Source organism: Chinchilla lanigera, unplaced genomic scaffold (assembly GCF_000276665.1).
Source record: "Chinchilla lanigera isolate Chin_1 unplaced genomic scaffold, ChiLan1.0 scaffold00023, whole genome shotgun sequence".
Classification (NCBI taxonomy): domain Eukaryota; kingdom Metazoa; phylum Chordata; class Mammalia; order Rodentia; family Chinchillidae; genus Chinchilla; species Chinchilla lanigera.
This window is the reverse complement of record NW_004955424.1, coordinates 28,445,954-28,463,012: the sequence shown is the minus strand read 5'-3', so window position 1 is coordinate 28,463,012 and position 17,059 is coordinate 28,445,954. Positions and strand designations below refer to the sequence as shown.

Genomic DNA, 17,059 nt, shown 5'->3' with positions numbered 1-17,059 from the left:
CGCCAGCCTCTCCACAGTCCCCGTGGGCGCGCGGAATCCTGGGACTTGTAGTCCGCTCGTCACATACCCAACAGTGCCTGGAGCAGAAAGGAGCATATTTCCCAGAATGCACAGGGGAAAGGGGCCGCCGGGGCAGGGGCGCCTCGCGGGCGTCGCAGTTTCCTAGCACCCGGATCGCGCCTAGTAACCGGGCGTCCGGGATCAGAAAAGCCGGGCGGTGGTTCCGCCCCCGGAGACCCGGCTGGAGGAGTTTGTCTCTCCGGTTTCGGACGTGTCCCGGAGCACCAGAGAGGTTAGAGGCGGAGAGAGCGGGAGGTTCTGCGGAGAGGCGGGGTTGGGAGTGGGAGGAGTGCTGGACGGAGCTTCCCGGGAGGAGCCTATGTGTGGGGGTCGCTGTCTTCGTGGTCCCGCGGCGACTCCGAGACCTACCAGACGGAAGGCCGGACTCGGGAGCCCCCGAACCCCGAGGCCAGCGCAGACCCTCCTGGGCAGAGGCGCACGAATTTTGCCACTTGTTAATTACAGTAATTATTTTAAACCTGGAGCGTTTGTAGGCAGCTGTCTCCTCCCTCCCCTTGTACTAGTGCGGGTGTCCTCCGATTCGGAAAATCTTTTATGATGCTTGCGATTGGAGTTGCTGATTAAGGAGAGCTGCTGAGTTCTTTATGGTTTTCTAGGGGAAGAGAAGGTTCGGAACGGATATGGCTTTTAAACACGGACATGATAGCTAATTGGAGCATCTGGGAAAAAAATGACCATTGCATGTTTTCCCTGGCTTAATGGGGAAACAGGAAATGTTCTTTCACATCAGATCAGCAACTACTGGCCAGCAGCGTTTAGAGTGCATTTGACGTCATTAAGGAAATGGGTCTGGAGGGAATGAGAGGGAGCAGTTGACAAAAAACTTGGTTTAGCTGGGGGACCATTTCCTTGGACTGAGTGACTTACGCAAAAAAAAAAAAAAAAAACTCTATTTCTTTTTTTCCTCGCCCTCACAACCTGGACGTAGACTCAATTTTGGATCCAAGGACGGTGATGGCCAAACTTACTCGCGCTGCCTGCCAAATCGAGACTGTCACAGAATAAACCCCGCCGCCTGCGCGCAGCCCGGCTGCAAACTTGTCGCGAGCCGGTCCGTGACTGGACATGCAGACGGCGCGTTCGGAAGGCGGGCTGGCCCCCGCCAGAGCCGCTCCGCAGGTCTGAAGCCCGCAGGTGCAGTGAGGTCGCCGCCGGGGAGGGGCGCACCCAGTCTGGGCCCGCGCTGAGGAGCCGACTCGGACGATGTTGGCGGCCGGCGCGCGGCGGAGCCTGTGCCTCCCGCGGAAGTCGGCGCCCGCGCTGAGCCGCTGAGTCCCCGAGCCGCCAGCGCGGAGGGCGCATCATGGCGGACCGGACGGCTCCTGGCTGCCGACTCCGGCTGGAGTGGGTGTACGGGTACCGGGGCCACCAGTGCCGCAACAACCTGTACTACACGGCCGGCAAGGAGGTGGTCTACTTTGTGGCTGGGGTCGGGGTGGTGTACAACACCCGCGAGCACAGCCAGAAATTCTTCTTGGGACACAACGACGACATCATCAGGTAAGGGGGTGAAGTGGGGCGTCTGGAAGGCTTGGTGTGGAGGATGGAAGGACGGAAGAGAGGACCAGCCGGGCTTTCCCAGGGTCAGATCGGGAGTACCCGGATAAAGGGTTATTTCTACAGCCGCATGGAATTAGGAAGGGCTGCTGGTTGTGGGCTAGGCCAGAAACAGGGTGTGTATGGTGGGGAGAGAGAAGTGTCTTTTCTGTTTATGCCTCTGGAAGGCTACCCCATCTCTACGGAGTTGAGTGTTCTGATGCTTTTTTTCTGCTACAAGGAGAAGGACTGGGTAACTATCAAACACTTCATCCTACCCTGACTAGGTAAATGTAGGATGAACTGTGTGTATCATCTTCAGGAGGCTTCTCAGCAGGTTCCTGAGCAAGCAGGAGGATTTTTTTAAAAATCGAAAAGAAATTTTGTAATGTGGCATCTTCCTCCCAGATGCTTTGGACCTGGGAAATTTCTGCAGTGGGTGGAGAGTTTCTTCTTTAATATTTCATTTGGCAGTGTTTTAATGCTAAAAGCATACTCACACACTGAATGGATGCTTGTAAAGCATCACTGAGGTTGTAAAAGGCTGGTAGCTGCTGGACCACAGAATCCTACCAACCGGCCCACAAAATGGTCAACGACCAGTGGAGGCTGAGCCATGGAATGAGGAGCTCCGCCGGATGAACAGCCATGTTAGGGGCCCTCCCTCTTAAACTGAAGGGGGCATATTCTGATTCTTGATCCTTTTCTGTCCTATCTGGACCAGACATTTCCTCCCAGCTCTTCTCAGCTTCTCCATTGACCAAATGAAGTGTAGTCCAGCTGCAGTTCACTGAGAATCCCTTTCTGCCCTAGGCAGTTAAGATTTCCATGGTATGGGAGCCTCCTCTTAAAAGGAAGATGACTTGCTCAGGATGGACTACAACTGACAGAAACCATATTTATACCCTCCAAACTTGTGTGTTTCATTGATGCAGAACAACTTCCATTACATTTTCAGAATATTACCGCTTTCGTCTTTCGCAATGAAATAAGTGATTAAGTGGTGTAATGTCAACAGTCCTCTGATTTCTGTGTGGGGAGAATTATATACACATACATATGTGTATATACATATTATATATAAACCTTTGACTTTCAGATGAAGATTTTAAATGCTGGGAGCTCTAATGTTTTCAAGATTTGGTGGAACTGACATGTAAAATTTTCTTCACATCATATTAGGCAAAATAGCGTTTTCCTTCTTTCCTTGATTGGGTAATGGTTGTGATTGGGGCATCCTTACTTAGATTTTGCTTCTCTAATTGCCAGGGCAGTTATTAAAGTCACAGGTGCAAATGATTAACAGTGACTCATGAAAAGGTTAGATGTTTAAAAATTTAAACCCATTATGTTTTTGCACTCTCTGTCTTAGTGCAGTGCTTTCCATTACAACAGCAAAATAAGACATAGTCCTTTGGGGGAAGGGGGAAAATGGCAATTAAACAGAAAATTCCCTAGGGTTAAAGAATATTGACATGACAGCTTACTGATGTACTTTGAGGATTTGAGTCCTGAATCATAATTCTTTCTCTAGTAGAAGAAGAAATTAAATGAACTGTTGGAACTGATGATGGGAAAAGGGTGGAAATGCAGTAAACCATTGTTATGACAAGCAGCTGGCCAGTGGGGCTGTGATGACATCTGTCTTGTGTGCTTAAACACTCAGATTGAAGAGAAGGTTCAAGAAGTCATATGCGTGATTAGGTTTGCAGGGAACCCTAATTGATAAAAAAAAAAAAAAAAAAAAAAGACAGTTTATCTTCTGATCTATTTGTGAAGGGGTTGTGTTGAGTAGTGACATAGTAGTCACAGTGTCACAGAAGTCACAGAAATCACTTATTTCATTGTGAAAGACAAAAGTGGTAATATTCTGAAAATGTAATGGAAGTTGTTCTGCATCAATGAAACACACGTTTGGAGGGTATATGGTGTGACGTAGTAAGCCTGATTTCAGAAAAAAGATAATGTATTGCTAAATTCTCCACAATATTTGTTTGAGTCCGAGCACGTACAGGTGAGCAGAGTACTCTAACCTCCTGTGTATCTTTGCAACATGGGAATAAAATTTAGTTTAGTGGATTAAAAACACGAATCACAGGTCATTATGCAATTAATGCCTATAACATTGGAATGTTTATGCTGTTATTATCCTTTATCTTATACTCATAGATAAAGGAAGTGCACGAACCACACACAATATACAATCTTATCTTATCCATCCATTTCAATTCATTTCTCTATAATACTGTCTTTTTTCCACCTGAAATGTTGAAGTTTGTCACTGGATGGGGAAGACCATAGCTAAGGTCTTAATGCAAAAATACTGTTTGTTTACTCATTACATGAATATTAACACTTCTGATTTTTGATTCTGTCAAGTGAGATAGTCTAAGTAATTGTCCACATCATACTTAGCTTTTGCATTATTTTGAAAGATATATTCATATGTATACATTTCCTACTGTTTTGCCTTTTGTTTATCTAGGGTATTAGCTAGGAAGCAGCCTGGCAAATATTGATAACACACTCCATTTTATAAAAGCATGTGCTCCTTGAGATCATGATGAACCTTAATAATGATGTAGGATTTGATCTGATAGGATTTATCTGATTCTCTGTCTGGTTTTGGAGATTTCTTTGTCTCTATTTTCTTTCCTACTTTCTGGCTCTCTATTGCCAGAGATTTATCTGCTTTGCTGCTTTAAGGGAAAGAATACTGCCTTGACATCACATGAGTATGAACCCCACTCTTCCATTTACTGGAAGCATGTATGACCCTTCACAGTTTTGCATGTGAAGTGCGGTGACAATGTCAAAATTGTGGAGTTCTTACAACTATTAGGTATATTCCCAAGATTTAGTTCAGGGCTTGGCTCTTAGTTGGTGCTCAATAAGTGTTCTTAAATACATACATGTATATACAAGGATAGCTGAGAAAGTTGTACTGCTGATGTCTATTGGTTTATTGTAAGGAACAGTTAATGCTTAAATTTTTTTTTCTCTTGACCAATTTTACATGTTTATATCTGAACAACTAATTGGAAGACAACAATATGGAATATAACAACCATTTCTGAATTCCTACCATCTTGTTCAATGAAACTCTGTATCATTTCTAATTTTTTTTATTACTTGTTATTGTCTTTACTTGTTTGATCAATCTTGCATTCTTACATCTGGTAATCTGAGCAACTTCATTGAAGATAACAATATGTAATATAACAACCATTGTTAATTCCTATCATCTTGTTTTGAAATCCTCCATTATTTTTATTGTTTTTGTATTGTTTTATTTTTGTCTTCATTATTGTTATTTTGTTATTGTTTTTTTCTCTTTAAAATAAAAAAAGAAAAAAATAAACTTTCTTAGTTGCAGTAGTAGTACTTGTATTTAATTAAATACACACCAAAAAATAAAACAATGATTCTTCATTTTGTGCAAGCAGAAGTCTGTACTCTTTGCCTTTCCATTTTCTCAGGCCCTAACTTACCAGTCTATCTTTATTTTTCCATTTAAAAAATCATATGTTTCCCACCTATCCTATAATACATTTGTTTTATTCTTGTCTTCCTTCATGGTGTATTTTTCCTTTCCACCTTCGTCCCATTGTTTAGGCTAGGTCACTACCAGTTTGGTAACTTTTTCATCAGTAAATAGCTTCCTGCTTGTAAAATGGAGTTTATAGGTATCTACTTTATAGCTTATTGTGGAGATTAAATCAAGGCTCCCATCATAGGGATCTGTTTGCATCCAAATCATGGCAGGTGTCCCTGCTTCTGTCAAATTTTGCCTTGAGACCTTTTATCATCCTCATGCAAAGAAAGAGATGTCAAGAAGTTTTAACTCTTTTGTGACCAGTGCTGCTTACTTACATGTATCTAGTGCTGTTCTCATTCTGAATATTTTCATTTGTAAATATGGACTCCTTGTGCTGGGAATGAATCTTAATATCAGCAGACCTCATATTTCGTGAGTACCAGAATCAGAGCTAAGTGTATATACAGATTTCTCTCATCCAACCCTTCAGCTGCCCTGTGAGGGAAATAATGGTGCTGACCCAGCCTGCTGTTGAGGCACCTGAAGCAGAGAGAGGTTAAGGGTCTTGCTCGTGGTCAACATCTAGCAGACTATAGACTGAGAACTGGAGTCCAGTCCATCTGATTCCAAAACCCAAAGCTGTTGCTTCAGAAGCTATTGCCACTTACTTTTCTTAGTCACGATGCTTCCTACTACCAAGCATGTCCCAACCAGAATTCAGTAAGTTTGTTCTCTTTGTAACTCTGTCATCTGTTAGCCTATAAATCCTGTGCTTTACTCAAGAGTACTTCAAGCAGATTGCTAGAACTTAGTCTAGAAATAAAATTATGTTCAGGTTCACTTTAGGAACATCACCAGAAATGACCAGAAACAATGATTGACTGGAAGTATTTAAATTAAAAATTTAAAAACCAGAACTCTGACATGGCTAAAGTAATCTGGTGCTGTAAATTGGATAAATAATATCAGAAATAAACAATAAATAACAGAAAAAAACAATAACAACAACAATTGAATTTGTTGGATTTGAAGAGAGCCATCTATTAGCCATGATTGAGTTTGGAGCATTGGATAAACAGGTAACATGAAGAACTAGAGATATGATTTTATATTTTTAATCTATTAATCAGGTTGAATAAGGGAAACATGGAGGTAAGTATAAAGGATTCAGCTCATAGTGAGTGCCTGCTCTCTACCAGACACTTTCTGTATGTTTTCTCAATGAATTTCTCTTTCCTCACTCTTGAGAGAATCTCATTTTACAGGTATGGTTTTGAAAGGGAACTATGTTTAATCAAAGTTGTTGAATGGAATCATCCCACTGTTCATTGGATGTTATCTGTACACTGGCAAGAGCATGAAATAAAAGCTTTTGATGAAGCTTATGGTCTACTAATAAAATTTTAAATTATTATTAATTCATTATAGTCTATTTTATTAAGATTTATCTATTATCAAATGTTGGATATTTTATTTTTTCTCATTGGTTTATCAAATATTCATGTTACATAAATATGCCAGGTGGAGGAGGTGCAGCCATGAATATGACAAAGCTCTGCTCCCTTGAAGCTTGCACTGTGCTGGGGAGGCCACCAGCGAGTGAGAAAGGAAACAATGTAAATATAGTGGTGCCAAGAAGAGAATGATCCTAGCGGGGAGCTGGATTGGATGGAAGGACCTTAGATAAGATTTCCAGATTAGCTGGGACCTGAAAGGTAAGAAGGGAAAGACAGGTGCAGATGTGGTGGCAGAGAAGAGACTAGGTGGAAAAGTGCCAGGGTGGCAAGGAACTTGTACCCAGAATTCTACCATAGATAGGCAGAGAAATGTCAAGGTCATCATAATTCTCATTCAGATCATTAATGCCTTTTGGGTTTTGATACTATAGTCCTAGGTTTCCCAGTACAATCACAAATATTCTATTCATCTATTGTCATGGGTGCATTTTTTTCTTGTCACATCAAGAATCTCAGTTTTTAATTTAGAAACATGACCATGTTTTTATTTGCAAAATATTGTTGCCATATAGTGCATCACTCCTTTCAAACATTGCTCTAAATGATCTTATTTTTATTTTTTTAATTTTAAAAATAAAAGAAGGAAAACATTAACAAACAGACAGCCATTTACAAAATAGCAAAAGAACAATACAAACAATACAGAGTTACAAACAAAGTGGTAGGAAATTAAAAATGCTTGTTGTATTACATATTGATATCTTCAGAGTGGTAATGATCTTATTTTTAAAAGGAATGATACCAGCCCCGCCAACACCAGTGGTGGTATAGATAGATTATGGTGAAAAACTGTTCCATGGCACATTTCCAAGCAGGACTGTCCTAGGGCTTCTTCAATCCTTGGGAATATGCATCTGAAAACCTTTGTAATGGAAGTGACATTTTTGCCACCAAGAGAAAGGGAAGATGCTGGGAAAGCAGACTTACTGGCTTCATTTCTGGGGCTGATTTGTCTCACAGTAGACTGGAACTATCTGGAAAGTAATCCTTAGCCAGTGGTCTACTTACCCTCAGCAGCCAGACTCTTTTTGTAAGTTAACTTGAATTTGTCATGTGTGAGTTGATCTTAAATACAGTTAAAGTTTTGAGAGCAAACAATTCTCAAGCATCACTATGCATAGGGGACACCTAGGTGCTTGCTAAAATGCAGATTTTGTGGCAGTAGGTCTAGAGTGAAGCCTGATATTATGCAGTTCCAACCAGCTTACAGGAGTTGGTGCTGCTAATTCACAGTGCACATTTCCAGCAGCAAGATTTTAAGGACTGTATTTGTATATTTCAAGCTCAATAGACCAGTGTTTTTGAACCAAAAGATTACAAGCTAGTGAATAGCTTAATAATATATGTATTATTAATAATATATGTATTTTTCCTCTTAATAATATATGTATTTTTCCATGATACATAAATTTACTAATTTTTTTTTTTTTTTTTTTGGTACAGAAATTGAACTCAGGACCTTGCACTTGCCAGGCAGGTGCTTATGCCACTGAGCTATATCCCCCCGGCTAAATTCATTAATTCTTAAATTAATGGAATCTATTTCTTTCATTAAATTGGCACCTAGCCCAGTGTTTCTTCATTTCCAGAAGGAGCCATCAGGCACCAGCTGTAACAAGTTAAGAAGATGGTGAACCCCTAGGCAGTGGAAGAGTGTGTTCCCAATCTGTGTGGACATATATTTTCTAGGGTCTTTGAGTAGAATTGCTGAGTAATACGGTAACTCTACATAGAGCTTCTCAGTGAACTGTCAAACTATTTCCCAAAACCACACCATTTTACAGTCTCATCAGCTGTGTATGAGAGTTCCAGTTCCTCCTCATCGTTGATAATACTTGTTATTATGCTATTGTCTGCTCATTTTATTAGTCATCATACTGCATGTGAAATGATATCTCATTTTCCTAATGATTAGTGATATTGATCATCTTGTTGTAAATTACTACCATTTGTAAATCCTCCTTGGAGAAATGTCTATTTTCCCATTTTTAATTGATTCATATTTTCATTATTGTAAGAATTCTTTATATATTCTAAATGTGTCTTTTATGTAATATATTACTTAAAAGTGTTCTCTCCCATTAATAAGTTGTCTTTTTATTTTCTTAAAGATTTCCTTTGAAGCAGGAAAGTTTTTAATTTTGGTAATGTTAAATTTATTTCTTTGTTTCCTGTTATTTTGAAGTCATGTCTTAAAAAATCATCACCTAATGCAAGATCATCAATATTCATGTGTTTTCTTCAAAAATTTTATGAGTTTAGCTCTTACATTTAGTCAGATGATACATTTTGAGTTAATGTTTATATATGGTGTGAGGTAGGAATCCAACTCTTTCTTTTGCATGCATTTACCTAGTTGTGCCACCGTTTTTGAAAAGACTATTTTTATATTGGTCGCCCACAGTTGTTGAATTGTGTGAGCAGAGGGCCCATTCCTCCTACATAGAAAGTGCTGAATATTTGGGGATCCAGAAACAGAAGCAACCATTTAAAAGATTAACCTAGAAGTAATAGAAGTCAGAGGCCTTGGTTGCTGTTCTGTATTTGTAAATATGATGTTAGATCTTATGAAGGATTTATAGATTTTTGTATATTTGTGAAATAGCACCATTTAAACTTTGAAGAACCACTGCAGCATTTAGTGACTGCTGGTCTGGGGGCCAGCTGCAGTCTATACTTTGGATTTATTTACTCCCAAAGGTTCTTGCTTTTTAACAGTGGTTTTATAGACTTCAGCCTTGCTTCTGCAGATTGGTCTGTTGAGCCAGCTAAGGGGGAGATGGCATGGAAAGTGAAAAGAGTTGTGAGAGAGGGTTTGCCCCTTTATTAGTTCATTTCTTCCCCAAAAGGTCAGACAAGTAGCTGATGGCCTCTACCCAGGAGCTGAAGGACTCTGGGAATTTCCACTAGTTTTCTGCCACTCCCTTTCCCATTACCCTGCCTGGAGCAGCAGACAGCTTCTACTTCTAACAGGTGCAAGAAGCTCCCTCTGGACTGGTAGTACATAAATAGACTGGTCAGAGAATTATTTTAAGAGTATTGAGAATAACTAATTTTGTGTGTAGTGCTGGAGATTGAAGTGAAGGCCTCATATATTCTAGGCAAGTGTTCTACCACTGAGCCACACACCAAGCAAGTCTTTATTTAGAATTACTTTTAAGGCATGAACCTTCTCTTTTAGTTTAACTAATATTCTATGTTCGTTTTGAATTGATGGTATAGGTAAGCGTACAACAAGACCCAGAAATAATGGGATGTATTTTAAGTAAGGGATCATTAGTTGCAAGAAACTAAAACTTTTTTTGAAGAAGCACAATTGAGATTATAAGGTGACAAGGATATGTTTTGGGCCTCAATTACAGGGAGTGTGGCTGCCTCTCAGACACTGCTTAGATGTCAGGCAGCTCATCTTTTTCTGTTTCTTTCTCTTGCAGCAACCTAATGCATCACAGGGATTTGGATCTCTCTTACTCTCTGAATAATGTATGCTTTGTTTTTACCTGACTTCAGACTCATTTAACTTAATGACTCACTTTGTGCATGATACCCTGACTACCCCCAAGTCTGTCTGAGTCTCAGTGCACATGCCTGTTCAGCTTGGTCTCACAAAATCAACTGAATAAGAGAGAAAGCAGTTGACCTAGCATGGGTCCAGATACCACTCAATCTAACCAGCTGTAGCCTGGAGGGTGAGGCCATATTTAAAAGGACTTTTTATGGAAGAGCATATGCTCAGGACCTCTGAACTAAGGAAGAATGAATGGCAACTGTACTACAGGAGATGGACTAGAAGAGGAGTAGGCAGATGATTCCTTGGTAAGTCCTTGGAAAGGGTAGAACAGTGATGAGGAATAATAAATTCAGGACCAGAAAAGGGAGACAAATAGGGCTTAAGTTTGAAATATGGGTGATCCAATATATTGTGGAATTTTCAGTTCTCTAGGAGGAGGCCATCCCAAATATCTTGGGAGTGCTAGCCCATCCCTGGATCATCACATGCCATTTTTGGCTGCCTGAAATGACTCCTCACTTCTCCAATGGTATAGTCTCCCTTTTTTCAGTGTCAAAGCAAGTGTCATCTCTTCCTGATGGCTTATCTGAAACCTCCAGACCACTGTAGGCCTCTTTTCTCTGTGCCCGGACCACTGTGCAAATTCCTCCCTTAAAGCACCATTGTGTCATGTTGGATTTGGTGACTGCTCATTTCCCCACCTGATTTGAGTTCCATGTCTGTTGCCATGCCTTGTATCTTCACTGACCATTGTAAAAGCCTATAGTATTTTTATTTACTTTTTATTCTTCTTATCTCAAATTAGTTGGAAGTATTGAGGTGTGAAGTAGAGGTGCTATTTCTTTTTTTTATTTTAAAGAGAATAAAAAACAACAAAATAACAACAAAGACAAAAACAATAAAAATAATACAGGATTTAGTGGTATTTCCATAGAATTCATTTTATACATACTTTCAGAGATAATTCTGAACATCATCCTTCCTGGAACTGAGAAGCAAGATTTGAAATTTTCTTTTTTTTTTTTTTAATTTGTATGGCAATAATGGCCAATTACTGTAGTACTCTTAAATCTGATACCAATTCCACTTGATTTCTTTCTTCTGCTGCTGTACTGGGCAGAATGGAAAACACAGGCATTGGACATAGTGTTTTCTACTGAAATATAGGCATGAACATTGCAATGAATGAAACATTCCTTTTAAATGGCTTATACTTAAGCTTTTTTGATTCATTATAAGGAAAATCTTAATTTGCCTCCTTTTTGATTAAGAACCCGTGGTCTTTTTTTAAAACAGATTCTTACCAAGTTACTAATTTGCCCAGATTAGGCTCAAAATTCCAGTTCTTCTCCATGAGTCTCCCAAAGTGTTGGGACTGCAAGTGTGTGCCCCCATACCCAGCTAGGAAACAGGCAGTCCTTTGAAATAACTTTTGAAAATATGATGGAGTGTCTGTAAGAAGTAAATGAAGTTCACATTGTACAGAGAGTACAATGTACTTCTAAGTACTTGCCAGCTCTAAATAAATTTAAGTCTTCTGGCCAGAGCTGTTTCATACAACGTCTTCTTCACTCTAAGTACTTGCCAGCTCTAAATAAATTTAAGTCATCTGGCCAGAAGTGTTTCATACAAAGATACAGAAACAGAGGATTCAAGCACAGAACTTCAGAGGGGTGAAAAGAGTAACTTTGGGAGGATGAAGAACAGTGTGGCAGGAAAGCAGAAAGGAAATTGGGGAAGGAGGAACAGTCACAGAGGGAGCAGCTCATGCAAAGGTTCAGGGACTTACAAGAGCAGATGCCCTGCAGGAAGCCAGTATTGCTAGAGTGAAGGTGAGAGTGAGGGGTGCACTGCAGGAGAATAAGCTGGCTAGGGGCCTGGGGCAGGATCATGAAGACGTTTATAGCTCATCCCACAAGTTATGGAAACCAGGGAGGAAATTTAAAAGGGCAAGACAAGGCCAGTTTACCTTTTAGAAAGAGAAAATGCAAGGTTTCTACTTTATTTTTATTAACCTTTTCTTCAGTATTCCTTCCCATTCTTTGTTCCTTTAATACCAAGTATATCTAAAGAGGGAACATAGCCTTGTACATGGAGATTGGGTCAAAGCTGGTACTGAGCTCTGCACTAGCTGTCCTTATCCAGATCTGTGACTTTTATGAGCCTCAGTTTCCTCTTCAAAAAATGAGAAGGCTGACTCCATGATCCTTTCTAAATTAAAGTGTTGGGATTCTGAGTTGCCTCCTACTATCTCTATTTTCTTATCTTTCATTTATTATTCCACTTCCATCAGCCACTGCAATCATTCTTCAGAGCTGTCCAGTGACTTCCATTGCTAAATGGGGGCCATATCCTGCTTCACCTCTATATAGTCTTAGGTAGAGTTGATTGCCTTCTGTTCACTATCCTTCTGTTCTTCCCTTAATGCTGTGGCCTCTTGGTTTTCTCTTACTCTCTGATTACCTTTGTCTCCTCTTCCAAGGCAAGGGCTGTCCAACATCACTTACCAGATTTTCCTGCCAAAAATTCTTGGCCTTAAGCTAAGAAAGGGACCAAACATATTGGAGGATATTTTATAATACATCTGACCTGTGCTTTGCAAAAAAAAAAAAAAAAAAAAAAAATCATTCTCATAAAAGACAAAAACAGATTAAGTAATTGTCCAGGTTTTAAAAAGTGGAAAAGATACTTTAATTAAATGCAATGTATTATCTTGGATTGGGTGGAGAAGGATTGCTAAGTACAGTATAGGGACAAGTGGTGAAATTTTAATAGGACTATATATTAAAAACCCCTGGCTTAGAGGCACAAAACTGGCCTGCAGCAAAGATTTCTTGAGCACCTCCTAGGTGATATGCATAGTATGAGGCATCACAGACGCAAATGTGAACGATGTGCTTCTTTCAAGGTATTCGCAGTCATGAGGGCAACACTCAGTGGACATGAGCAGCTGGATACTGACACTATGTTAGGCCAATATACGTGAGAGCTGCAAATATAAAAAAATATGCAACATGCTCAGGGGAGAGGGTGATGGTCTGAGTGGGCTTCCTGGAAAAAAAGAAACATTAGATTTAGGTTCTGGACTTGTCGGTCTGGCTCAAGTGTGGATTGTAATGCAGATCTGAGATAATTATGGTTTATGCTAGGAAAACAATAGATATGTTATAGAAATTCTAGATTCCTAGGATTGAATGGCTATAGCCAGAGAGGGTGGGGAGGCCAGAAAGAGGAGAGGTATAAGGTAATGGTCAGGCATTGGACATAGTCATCTGGTTGAGGAGCAGGTTCAAGATCAGGGAAGGTAGATTCAGCTTTGAGCAATTGGTGATATGCTCTATGGACCCCATTATGACAGTGACCCTGTAAGATTATAATGGAACTAAAAAATTTCTATTGCCTTGTGATGTCCTATCCATCAATGTTGTAGTGTAATGCAACACATCACTTATGTATTTATGATGATGCTGTGCTACCAACTGTATATAAGTACAGTTATAGTTTGTAATACCTGGTTAATAAATAACTGCTACTGGTTTATGTGTGTGCTTTATTATACTTTTCACTGGTATTTTGGAGTGTATTTCTACTTATGTAAAAATACTTTCTGTGAAACAGCACACCATATTATGCTGGCAGCAGCCTTATGCATTTCATGTTTACTGAGCCTCTTGACTGCATCAAGAAACCACATCAAAAAAAAAAAAAAAAACAAAAAACTGGTCTATGCTGTTTTAGCTTTGTGTAAGTATATTCTGTGGTGTTCATGTGGTGATAACATTGCCTAATTCTGCAACTGTCAGAATGAATCTCCCTTGTTAAGGTATTTAGCTTGAGGTGTCTGTGACATGTTAGAGGTACTTACACATCTAGATATGTGGGTCTCTTGGTCAGGAGAGAACCGTGAGAGTTTCAGTGTGTGTAGGAATGGAACAGAAATCCCAGAGAGTATAGGGAAGAAGGAAAAGAGGTCCAAGTCAGGACTTCAAAGATGGATTTTTAAGATACCAGCAGAGAAGGAGGTGCTTGTGGAAGGTGGGAATGTTCATAGAGGTTGGAGATGAAACAGGAAGGTTCAATTCCCAGGAAATCAAAAGGACAATGTCAAGGAGACTTGCAAGTATCAATAGGGTATAAAGTCAGGTAAGTCTGAGAGGAGGCCCAGTGGCTGTAGCATTGTGGAGGTCATTGATAAATTGCTTTTAATATATAAACACTGGGAAGATTGTTTTTCTCTGGATTGTACTTCTATGTAGCTTTTAAGCTTTCTATTATAACAGTTAGAATGTCCAAGGATCATTTCCTTTTATCTTTACTTTTCTTCTTACAACCACTTTCTATATTTTGCTCATGCTCCAGTGAGTTTTATGCTGCAGTGGTAGCAGGTAGTCACCTCAGCTTAATGACTTCTATAGCTAGCAGACTAGCTCTGTAATTTTTTTCTTTTTCTTTTCTGAACAAGATACTGTTACTGATGTTGCTTCTCAGTAAAAAGTCCTCCAAATCTGTTTTCTTGCCTAGTAGACATGAACACAAGTCACTTTAGCTGTGCCATGTTCCTCCATGTGAGAGCGTGGCCTGCTGACAGTGAATTCCTGAGTCATCTCCCCTGGAGTGAAACTCAATCTCTAATCCATATGATAAAACCAGCATAGGTTCTAGCATGCTTTAGAATTGTTTTTACCCATGTGGCCTGGATTTTTATATAATCCATGGGACAATAATTAAGACAATAATTAATTATAAGAATGTAAGCTGCTGCAGTCATAGTAATCCAGGCAAGAAGCATCAAGTGCCTGGTGCCCCCTGTTTTATCTCTGTTGCCCAGTCAGCCCCCGGCACAATTGATCTTGTCCTCTCCCCCTCTTCACACCCTCTCAGCTTTCGTCTAGATGGTTAAGTAGCCTCCTGACTGGCCTCCTTCCACTACCACTCCTCTAGTCATCTTTGCTCAAAAACTTGTCTGAACTTTCAAAAAAACTACTTATGAGCCCTCCTAAAGATTCTGATTCAGTAGATATTAGTGAAAAATCCAAGACATCTGAATTAAACAAATTCTCATAGAAATATAAATTAAGGTATATGAAAATGAGTGTACATACACAAACACACACACACACACACACACACGCACACACACACTTTCCTTGTTCTGTCCATTGAGATGACCAAGAAGCAATGGCACATCAGTAGTAGGAACATGCCTGATGCCCTAAACTGTTTGTGAATACTGTGCCCCATAAAGAGACCAGAACTGATTTTAAACCTGGGGTAGGGGGTGCACAAAATAAATCTAGAATATCTTCTTGTGATAGAGAGCATGAGAATACCCAAGGAATAAAGGGAGATATTAAAGTGACATAACAGTCACCCTAAAGGAACTTCTGCTGGTCACATCTGAAATAACTTAAGCATGAATTATAGTCCCTTGTGTAAAGTAACAACCCATGCATCCATGGAGAGAATGGAGAGAAGGTAAAGATCTTATGTGAGTAGAAAGTCCATTATTAAATCGGTGGAATTATGGAGGTAGGACATCAATGGATGCTAGTGGAGAAGACTTATTTATGAACATGTTAACTTATGAGTGAGTTCTGTTCCAGGAGAATGTTCATAAATTGGATTCATTCATAAGTACTTTTACCTTAAACTGTACAGTACAATGCAGTGCAACAAGTGGCATATAAGGGATTAAACAGAGTGAACTGATGAACAGAGAGTTACTGACTGGAGGAAGGAGGATAGGTGGGAAATGGTGGAGCTGAAGGATCATCAGCAAAAGGAGATGGATGAATGAACTTGGCCCACACCTGATGTTATGAAGCTGAAGGATCAGCAGCAGTAGGAGATGAATGGCAAGATGGAATTTCACTCAAGTGATGTTGATGCAGGTTTTTTGATGGATCCAATTCTGTCTACCCTCTTTAAGAATGATCCAATAAGGATCTTCCCGGAGGCCATCCGTGCCTAGTTCTCTACGGTCCGCACGGCACGGGGGAAGGTACGGCCGGGGCCCTATGGCTGGTGAGGAGGAGGCCTGCACCCGGCGCCAGGAAATACTAGGAAGACGTGATTTTCAAGCAAATTATGAAAGCATTTGTCATTGGAATCGGTGGTGTGACAAACGGTGGAAAGAAAACACTGACTAAGAATTTGCAGAAACACCTCCCAAAGTGCAGCCTCATATCTCAGGATGACTTCTTTAAGCCAGAGTCTGAGATAGAGAAAGATAAAAATGGATTTTTGCAGTATGATGCCAAAAACCTTGGACATAATACAACAAACAAACAAAGGAAGATAGCAAGATGAAAAGACAGCAAGCTAGCCCTCAACGTCAGGAATAAATTCATGTCATATGAACATCAGAGCCCCATAAGAAGCTGAACATCTACCCTCACCTGAACCTACATGCCATACTTGAGCAGAGTGACTCCCTACACAAAAGATTAAGGTCCTGAACTTCATAAGTCAGCATTTCCAAGATACAACTGGAAATAATTTGCCACATCCAGAATAAGGAAAATCTCAATTTGATTACAGAAACAACAGTCAGTAGACATCAATACCACAATGACACAGATGTCAAAATTATCTGATGAGTTTAAAGCAGTGTTATTAAAGCAGCCAATTGCTTCCCTGGAGGGAGGGCCCCCGGCGCACGGGGAGCCCTGGTCTTCCGACCAGTAGCTCGCTCCCTGCCTCGTAGGCCCCTGGAGGGAGGGCCCCCGGCGCACGGGGAGCCATGCGGCCTGTGAGCGCTGTTGTGCGCCGGCCTTCAGGCCGGCAGCCGCTGCTCAATTAAGAGCTATCATGACACAGAAAAACAATGACACAATTGGCCCACCATGCACCAGCTGCAGATGCCCACCTATGGAC

The 17,059-nt window shown here is 40.5% G+C and overlaps 1 protein-coding gene across 6 annotated transcripts in view; it reads left to right on the top strand.

The window, feature by feature from the left end:
- Window positions 1-1,366: 1,366 nt before the first annotated feature.
- The window catches only part of Eml6 (echinoderm microtubule associated protein like 6), a 336,360-nt gene continuing 320,667 nt past the window's right edge, over window positions 1,367-17,059 (top strand). For all 6 annotated transcript variants that reach the window (XR_001234170.1, XM_013514625.1, XM_013514624.1 and 3 more), the window contains exon 1: window positions 1,367-1,581. Coding sequence is in view for 5 of the 6 variants with exons in the window: in XM_013514625.1 (XP_013370079.1) it covers window positions 1,385-1,581 (197 nt within the window). In the remaining variant the exon portion in view is untranslated. The remainder of the gene's footprint in view (window positions 1,582-17,059) is intronic.